This window comes from Enoplosus armatus, chromosome 8 (assembly GCF_043641665.1).
Source record: "Enoplosus armatus isolate fEnoArm2 chromosome 8, fEnoArm2.hap1, whole genome shotgun sequence".
NCBI classification, from domain to species: Eukaryota; Metazoa; Chordata; class Actinopteri; order Centrarchiformes; family Enoplosidae; genus Enoplosus; species Enoplosus armatus.
The window spans coordinates 8,304,240-8,314,088 of record NC_092187.1 but is presented as its reverse complement, the minus strand read 5'-3'; the positions used below and the strand labels follow the sequence as shown (position 1 = coordinate 8,314,088).

General features: G+C 39.8%; 1 protein-coding gene across 1 annotated transcript; it reads left to right on the top strand.

Moving 5' to 3' along the window:
• The first annotated feature begins 831 nt into the window (after window positions 1–831).
• Window positions 832–9,588, top strand: LOC139288484 (NLR family CARD domain-containing protein 3-like). The gene is made up of 11 exons (XM_070909788.1): window positions 832–869; window positions 1,317–1,421; window positions 1,565–1,669; window positions 1,812–1,916; window positions 2,345–2,433; window positions 2,641–2,856; window positions 4,668–6,468; window positions 7,274–7,450; window positions 8,171–8,344; window positions 8,696–8,742; window positions 9,071–9,588. Exons 1-11 carry the CDS (start codon window positions 832–834, stop codon window positions 9,586–9,588), a joined length of 3,375 nt encoding a protein of 1,124 aa, XP_070765889.1.
• Window positions 9,589–9,849: the final 261 nt, after the last annotated feature.

Sequence of the window (9,849 nt, the reverse complement as noted above, 5' to 3'; positions counted from 1 at the left end):
ACTCTAACCAAATATAATGCAAAACGCAAACAAAAATATGGCTAAAGCAAACAAGCATGGTTTAAACTATGGTGGTGAAAATGGGGACAAAAATCTCACCCACTTTGTCACATATATTGATGACTTATTTCCATATATGTTCATTGGGTAAACTTCAGTTGCTCTCAGAGGTGATGGAAATGCCAGTTGTGCTAACTAAAAAAGAAACTGAAAGTGTAGCTGTCAGCTCTGCCAGGTGATGCTTATTTCCTGTGTACTTTTTAATCACATGCCTAACTTGTAAAGTTATAGCATAGCATAGTATTTAGTTGTAGGATTTTACAAGCCTTTGGGTTGATGTCTGTCAGGCATTCATTTTTAAACTTAATCACACCATATTTGATGCTACACATCAAGGTCAAGGTCCACATATTACACTAACAATCATTAACCACTTACTTTGCCCTCCCACAATAGCTTTGGAAGAAGTCATCTGGTGCTACTCCTAGACTATGATCAGATTTTCTTGATACATAAGAAACTGAACGAATTTTCTATTTTTCAGGGAAATTCTACTCTGGTTGGTGACTTGTTGAGACAGTCCTCTCTGTCTCAACAAGTCAGTGAGACTAACTTGAAACCTTCTGTGTGCTCTAGATAAGGTGATGGCCTTTGTGTCGAGGGCAAGCCTATCTAGAAAACACAAAGAATGGGACTACACTGCAACTATAACCTGGTGAAAAACACAAGGAGCTGGAAATAATATAATTCTGTAACAAAGGAACAAGATACAGCCACTGTATTCAGCCTCTCTGGAGAGCAGAAAACAGGTCAAATTACCCTAAAACCAACATGTCTCAGGAACAGGCCATCGCCACAGCAACTGACAAGTAAGTGGAACTTTTTTCCAATCGACTCAGTCTCCCCTCACACAAATCATATTAAATACGTGGTGCATGCCCACTCTTCATACTGAATTAACGATTGTTGAAGAAATTATGTCAGAAATGCATTTCACCTTAAAGCTCTAGAGAGATGTTCAACTTTTTATTCCTCACCTATGTGTGTGGATTTGCTGATAGCAGCAATTCCCTTTTTAAAATCTACGTTATGATGGCTTGAGCACAAAAGGCCAGTCTCTCCAGCACCCAGCAATATTTCCATGAAAAGTGACTGGTCCAAGCGTGAACCTCTCAACTTCAGTGGTTTGATATAGAGAGAAAATAAAGAATGACTGACATAGAATGAGATATACTGTATGTTCCACCTTGAAGCTCATAGATGTTATAAGAGTTAAGGTTTGGCAATGTAAAAGCATTTAAAAATCTGTGTTGAAGTCTGCTTGAAGAAGAAAGACCAGTTTCCCCGGCACCTAGCTACGTTTCCATGGAAAGTGACCGGTCCAAGGATGAACCTCTCCACTTCAGTAAAGGAGAACCGGGGTAAGATACTTTTGTAAAGTTGGTACTTTGATGCAAAGAGAAAATAAATTGTAAATGCCATCTTGAAGCTTAAAAATAATGTTAAGGATGTTCACAGTGTTAAGGTTTGGTAATGTAAAAGCATTTAAAAATCTGTGTTGAAGTCTGCTTGAAGAAGAAAGACCAGTTTCCCCGGCACCCAGCTACATTTCCATGGAAAGTGACCGGTCCAAGGATGAACCTCTCCACTTCAGTAAAGGAGAACCGGGGTAAGATACTTTTGTAAAGTTGGTACTTTGATACAAAGAGAAAATAAATTGTAAATGCCATCTTGAAGCTTAAAAATAATGTTAAGGATGTTCACAGTGTTAAGGTTTGGTAATGTAAAAGCATTTAAAATCTGTGTTGAAGTCTGCTTGAAGAAGAAAGACCAGTTTCCCCGGCACCCAGCTACGTTTCCATGGAAAGTGACCGGTCCAAGGATGAACCTCTCCACTTCAGTAAAGGAGAACTGGGGTAAGATACTTTTGTAAAGTTGGTACTTTGATACAGAGAGATTCAGAGACGAAGAGAAAATAAATTGTAAATGCCATCTTGAAACTTAAAAATAATTTGCACCCAGCAACATTTCCATGAGAACTGACCGGTCCAAGGGTGAACCTCTCAGATATTTTGGTTACGTTGATGATGTCTGATACAGAGAGAAATAAATCTAAGAGAATGACTGACATAGAAAAAGAAATACTGTAACTTCCACCTTGAAGCTCAACAGTTGTCACAGATGTTAAAATGAACAGATAACAGAAAAAAGACAAAGTAATGTTATGAAAAAATGCCTGAGATGCATTTCACCTCGATCATTAATAAGGATATTCATATTTGCCACATTAAATGGATCTTTTTGTATTGACAAACATGTAAGAAATGTTCTGTCTGTGTTGAAGCCCACCCCAGTCACAGAGACCAGTGTCGACTGTGCCCAGCAGTGCTTCCATGGGAACTGACCAGTTAAAGGATGAGCTCGACAGCAAAGGTTTAAAATCAAACACAAAACATTGCAAATTCATACTCACGTTTCAATGTTCTATGCCATTTTCCTCCCTGGGCTTTAACTGCAGGTATAACACAATACATCATGTGACACTGTATTACATAGCTGCTATTGTATTGTTTAGGAGTGTAAAATTAAGAGCAATTACTGCATTCTGCTTTCTTTGTATTGTCTTTATCATTTCTATAGACAAAAATGACAAACACAAGCTCACAGCAGACCTGAAGACGAAAATCCTCAGTCAGCATGAAGAGGAACTGCGAGGACATGAAACTGACACAGAAATCTATGAGATCAAAACTGTCAAGCACAAGAAAGATAAAGCACAAACCTATCATACATTATTTCGTAAGAAAAGGGAAAAGGGAGTGCGGACAGTGCTAATGACGGGCGTGGCTCGTATTGGTAAAACATTTCAAGCAAGGATGTTCACTGTGGACTGGGCAAAAGGAAAATCCAACAAATACATAGACTTGATAGTGTCATTTCATTTCAGCGAGCTGAATTCAATGAGAGAAGTTCGAAACATGAAAGATCTGCTTCATCATTCCCTCAATGACAACAAACACAGCAGAGTTTGCAAATACGACAAGTGTAAAGTAGCTTTTGTCCTTGATGGCTTGGAAGAATGTGGACTTCCTCTGGATTTTGAAAAGAACAAGGACCTGACCGATATGGAAGAGGCAGCCTCGATGGATGTGCTACTAACAAACCTCATCAAGGGGAATTTGCTTCCCTCAGCTCATCTCTGGATTATTTCTCAACCTTCAGGAGTTCATAAGATTCCTTCTGAATATATTCAGAAAGTGACAGAATGTCGAGGTATGAAACTATGACCGTAACATATTTTCATTGCTCATACTCTGTATTGTGTGATCTGTATCATGTCTCATTCTTTTTGTTAGATTGGAAAATGATGGCAAATGTTTTATAAATAAACCCATGTGTTTCAACAAAAGTTCATTTTATTAAACATTGGTAACTTTAAAATATTGTTTTAGTGTTACTTGCTCACTGTGTTGTACTGAAAATAATTTTAGCTGGCCATGTTCAAAACCATGGCTTTTATAATACTTAAAAATAACTGATTAATGCTGCATCTATCCTTCATCAATAATATGCTGAACTTTGTTCTGTTTATTCAGAGACCTTGAAGCGCCGGCAGCAGCTGGTATCAACTCTGAGACAAAGATTTCTTAGAGAGACCACTCAAGATGAAGACATAAATCATCCTAACCACAAAAACACAGAACACATCATGAGAGAAGACAGAAGTGGTGAGGTCGATGATGAAGAGAAAAATGGGCCTACTGTGGCAAAATCAAAGACACAAGTGAATGCAGTATCTGATATCTTCAAAGATACAAAAGGACAAACAGTCAGAACTGTGCTGACTATCGGAGAAGCTGGTATTGGAAAATCCTTTCATGTGCAGAAATTCATAAAAAAGTGGGCTGAAAATGACAATAGGCTGACAACAGTTGATGCAGAAGTTATATTTCCACTTAACTTTTCTAAGTTTAATTTCATGAAAGAGAAACAAGTCAGTTTGGTGGGCCTACTGAATCTTTTCTTCAAGGAAACTAATGAATTTGTAATCTCTAACTTTGAACAGTTCAAAGTTTTATTTGTCTTGGATGGATTGGACGCTTACCAACTTCCTCTTGACTTTGACAACAACAACATCTTGACTGATGTCAGAGAGCCAGCTTCAGTGGATGTGCTGTTGACAAACCTCATCACAGGAAAGCTGCTTCCTTCTGCCAGGCTCTGGATAACCTCCCGACCTTCAGCTGCCAAACAGATGACATGTGTCGGCAGGATGACAGAAATACGATGTAAGTTTATGGGTGCAGATGAAACTGTATTAATAAGGGTGCAATCAAACAAGCATGTTTGAATTATTAATATTAGTATAAATAATACACATTAATTAAAAGCAAACAGCAGCAATGAGTAGGCAAAAATGCTCATAACTGCCATGAAATGAAAACTGAGAACCCTCAGACATGGTTTGAAATTGTCTTAGATTTAGTCTAGTTTTGAACTAGGAAGTTCCCTCAGAACTAAATGGAACTTTAAGCCTTTAAGACATATCTATTTTTAATAGCACAGACCAGCAGGATAAAGAGGAGGAGGGAGCAATCAAACTCTGGTTCAGACTAAAAACTATTGGCTAATTTCTGATAATAACTTGAAAAAATATTTTCCTACAGGTAAACCTGACGTTGCAAGTCAACGGAAACTCAAATCTCAGCTGAAGGAGCAATTTGCCCGTGTGTCTGAGGGGATCGACAGGCAGAAAGTCTCTGCTCTTCTGAATGAGATCTACACAGATCTCTACATCATAGAGGAGGAGAGGGGAGAGGTCAATGTTGAGCATGAGAGCAGACAGGTTCAAAATGCAAAATTCAGACCAGTGACGCAAGAAACATCAATTAAATATCATGACATCTTCAAATCAGCATCTGGAGAAAATAAACCCATTAGAACTGTGCTCACGATCGGAGTGGCAGGCATTGGAAAGACGATTGCTACAATGAAGTACATGCTGGACTGGGCTGAAGGTACGGCCAACACAGACATATTTTACATTTTTCCACTTTCTTTCCGGGAGCTGAATTTGAGAAAAGAGGAAGAACACAGTTTGGAGGAACTTATTAATCATTTTTGTCCGGGTATGGAGACATCAGAAATAATAGACTATGACAAGTACAGAATTCTGATTGTTCTGGATGGTCTGGATGAATGTCACCTTGATCTTGACTTCAGTGAAAGTAACTGTTGGAAGGATGTGAGAAGGCCAACCTCAGTGAATGTTCTGCTGACAAACCTCATCCAAGGAGAGCTGCTTTCTAAAGCTCAAATCTGGATCACCTCCCGACCTGCAGCATCCAACCATATCCCTGCTGATAAAGTTGACCGGGTTACAGAGGTGCGAGGATTCAATGATGAGCAGAAGGAGGAGTACTTCAGGAAGAGAGTCAGTGATAAGGTTTTGGCTGAGAAAATCTTGTCACATGTAAAGAAATCAAGAAGCCTTTATATCATGTGTCACATCCCTGTCTTCTGTTGGATCACCGCAAAAGTCCTGGAAGACTTTGTGAACAGAAACAAAGAAGAGACGATGCCCAAGACTCTGACAGACATGTACATATACTTCATTTTGTTACAATGCAGACAGGCTAATGTGAAGTATGGTGGAGATGAGACAGGTGAGAGCTCTGAGACAGATTCATGCTGGAATACAACGAACAAGGAAACAATCCTATCTCTGGGGAAACTGGCTTTTGAGGGGCTAGAGGAAGGAACCCTTCTCTTCACTGAAGAAAAATTGACAGAGTGCAGTGTTGACATCGCAAACACTGCAGTCTTCTCAGGATTATTCACTCAGATCACACGAGCAAGCCGTGTGCTGTACCAACAGAAATTATTCTGCTTTGTCCATCTGAGCATTCAAGAGTTCCTGGCAGCTTTTTATGTCTTTCACACATTCAGTAACAGAGGTGAAAATGTGCTCACCATACCCGCCTCAACAGTTGCAAACTTGCCTGCATCAGACTTCTACAAGACAGCAGTGGACAAGACTTTAGATTCCAAAAATGGAGACTGGGATCTGGTTCTCCGCTTCCTGCTAGGCCTGTCTCTGGAGACCAATCAGAATCTATTGCAAGAGCTGCTAAAGAAACAGGAAAGAAACGAGGAGACCAACAGGGAAACAATTGGCTACATCAAAGAGAAAATTAGGGAAGAGAGCAGTGATGCTGATAAAAAATGCAATCTTTTCCACTGTCTGAATGAGCTGAATGACCACTCCCTTGTGGAAGAAGTAAAAAACTACCTGAACTCAAACACACTCACGTTTGAAAATTTCTCCGCCTCCCAGTGGTCAGCTCTGACTTTTGTGCTGCTGACATCAGACGAGAAGCTTGATGAGTTTGATCTGAAAAAGTACCTGAAGTCAGAGAAAGTTCTTCTAGGAATGTTGCCGGTGGTCAAAGTCTCCAAAACTGCTCTGTGAGTACTTTCAAAAACTATGCTCTCTCATAAATGCTATTTGTATATATATGTAATTTAGATAATGACCTATCATTCGACCCTGCAGTAGGTATCATATTGTGCTGTCATAAACCTATTGAGTCTGCTGACAGGTGGCACCTTTCTCTAAGGGCTTGTGCAGATTACAAGACTTTTCCCGTGTTTTGCCTGTCTCAGACAAATTTCTTTGATCTGAGACTAAACCCTCAAGTCCGGCCAGAATCTGTCCAGAATGCATCCTTGTGCCCGTCAGAATGGGTCCTCTAGGTCCTCTTTTCTGCACTTTACGAATTCATCAGCTGTGAATGAATTCAAGCAATCATCTTCAGGACCCACATTGACCACTAGTTATCATTATGAGTGAGCAAACGTGCTGCAAGTGGGATCATCCTAATATGCCATCCTCAGGTCCCGTGTTGGCCCCTTGCTATTAGCATGTGGACTAAGTTTGGGCCAAAATTCGTTCTATATTAGCGACCATCCTTCTTTTTTCTGCTCACTTAGATATACTCTTAAGGTATAAACAGTGAAGTATATTGACAGACAGCACCACAGCCAGTGAGTAGGGCTGTGCAGAAACACAAATATGATCCCTCACTGTCTTCCCACCTGCCATTATCCAAAAACAGTGTCTGAGATTCACTTCCTATCTGTGGTGTTTCTGGCTTAACAGTGACTTAACACTGTTAACAGGGATCACTATCTTGCCACTCCACTAGTGACTCTTTCACTTTGCCACAGCAGATGTTTCTGGTAGGGTTTCTGATTACAAATATTTTCACAGGCTGAGTTGGTGTGAGCTCTCTGAGGAATCCTGCAAAGGCCTGTCATCCTCAGTCCTCAACTCTGCATCCTCTAATCTCACACAGCTGGACCTGAGTCATAACGACATACTGGATTCAGGGGTGCAGAGACTTGCTGATGGCCTGAAGAGTCTACACTGTAAACTGGAAATTCTCAAGTAAGTGTACATTGTATTTACTGTACATTTTATAGTGAGTGACAGCACACCCACACAATATCTTTGAAAGGTCCGCCAGTGCCTATATTGGTATTTTTGTTTATTGTGATGTAATTTCTTGGAGTATCTTCAAATGCTTCATATCTCTAAAATCTGTACAACCTAAGCTAAAAGCTTATGTAAGTCAATAAACCATAATAATTGATAAAAGTATTGAAATAGTGTCATAAATAAAGAAAATACTAAAATCTGACATGTTTTTTCATCAAATTTTGCTAAATAAACACACAAAACATATTAATCCAAAAGGTTTCTAATTGTAGAAACATGAACAAAATATTAACACTCCATACATTATTTGAAATATGTACATTTTTTAGTTTCTCAATCTCTCTCTGACTTTCCTATCAACCTGCTTCTCTGCTTCTCTCCTCTGGGGTCACCATGCACGTAACGTAATGAGGTCATCACGAACGTACAATGTGATAAAGTGATAAAATGCAGCTTTTTGCTGCAAAAACAATGAATGCTCTAGCTATTATGGTTTTCACCATTTCACAGCACAAACGCCCACTTGCTTTGCTGTAGGAGTAATCATACAACAGCCCACCAGATATTGTCAGGTGAGGTTAGTGCTATACAGAAAGACAACAACAACAACTAGGAGGAGAAACTTACAAAATAATTGTGTGTGTGTGTGTGTGTGTGTGTGGTCTGCAGGTTGTCAGGTTGTCAGGTGACAGAGAAAGGCTGCTTATTCCTGGCCTCAGCTCTCAAGTCCAAAATGACCTCCCTGAAACAGCTGGATCTAAGTTACAATCACCCAGGAGCCAATGGGGCGACGACGCTCTCTGCTGTAGTTGCGGATCCAAACATGAGCCTGAAGACACTCTGGTATGTCATGTTGTCAGGATGCAGTGTTTATATGTGCACATTTGTTGTGATATAGCTGATTCTCCTAGCTGAAATAAGACTACATCTACACTAAGGCAAAATCTCAACAAAATCTTTTATCTTATGAGCCAGCAGGCTACTTACCAAAACACTCAAGAAACTCATTTTCATACTGTGATCACATCACAGTGCAGGCAGAATCGAGATAACCAGAACATTTATCAATACCAGGTTTAAATGCAAACCCCGTGGATCAGGTGTCATTATGCAGATAATGTATCCAGATTCAGATCACGTGTTGAAGTTGGATTTGTCTGTTTGTGATAACACTACTGTCATCGTTCTGTACAGTTTGGACCACGGTGGAGAGCATCGGTTAAAGGCAGGGCTGAAGAAGTGTAAGTCGTTTTCTGGAAATGATTTCCAATATTTTATGACTTCAGTATAACCTTAGACACTAAGCTAATGCCTGATACACTTGAAATGAGGGTCTGATAATGTATGCATTTCTTATCATGTGACATTTGTTACGTGCTCATTATATTCTTAACAGATGTAAAACTTTCAAATCAAATTCCAAATCACAAATCAAATAAAATGTATATTTACTTTTCTTTAGATTTCATCTTGAATTGATGTTGTTTGGATTCATCTAAACAACATACAAAAAACACCAAACACACACATTTACACACTGAATTATGTGTTCTTTGTCAGATGGTGCAGATTTGAAGCTTGATGAAAACACAGCAAGCAGGAGGCTTGTTCTGTCTGAAGGGAACAGGAAAGGAACAACTGTACAGAGGGTGGAGGACAGAGTGCCACGACCTGAAAACAGGGACAGATTTAAGAGGACCCAGGTGTTTTGTGAGGAGGGCCTGAGAGGCCTCTGCTACTTTGAGGTGGAGTGGAAAGGGAGGGTCGGCATCGCAGTGGCATATAAAGACGTGGGTAGAAAATGGGATAGTAACGGTGGCCTGGGATGCAATGAGTTTTCCTGGAGTCTGCTCTGCTCGAGGACTGGATACACCGCTAGACATGGGAAGACATCCACATCTATTCAAGTGCCCCATTACCCAAAAATAGCAGTGTTTCTGGATTGGGAAGGTGGTACTCTGACTTATTACGGGGTCACATCAGGACAGCTGAGCCTCATACACACCTTCCATGCCAAATTCACAGAACCCCTCTTCCCAGGCTTTTGGTTTCAGCAGGGCTCGGTGACTTTGTGTGAGATAGACTGACCCCTCTGCCAAGTGTAATATAGTGATCACTTGATGCTCCACTTGACATTTTGATAGTTTAGCAGAAGCTTACCTGCATCATTTCAATACCATAATGTGAAACATTACTATATCATGCTGTTTCTCTTCACCTGTTCATGTTTTTAAGTTAACGATGTGATGAAGAAAACAAACATATTTTTGTAAAACTGTGAAATACATATTTTACCTAATTTTTCATTTGTCTCACAACATGTTGTCAAATTGTCTTTGCATGCAAAA

What these genes read in the sequence shown, in the direction of transcription:
- LOC139288484 (XM_070909788.1), top strand. Translation starts at nt 832, where the DNA reads ATGTCTCAGGAACAGGCCATCGCCACAGCAACTGACAA. An exon ending in ATGAGCCTGAAGACACTCTG is followed by an intron (nt 8,345 to 8,695) that starts GTATGTCATGTT and finishes CGTTCTGTACAG; the next exon opens with TTTGGACCACGGTGGAGAGC. An exon ending in AAAGGCAGGGCTGAAGAAGT is followed by an intron (nt 8,743 to 9,070) that starts GTAAGTCGTTTT and finishes CAGATGGTGCAG; the next exon opens with ATTTGAAGCTTGATGAAAAC.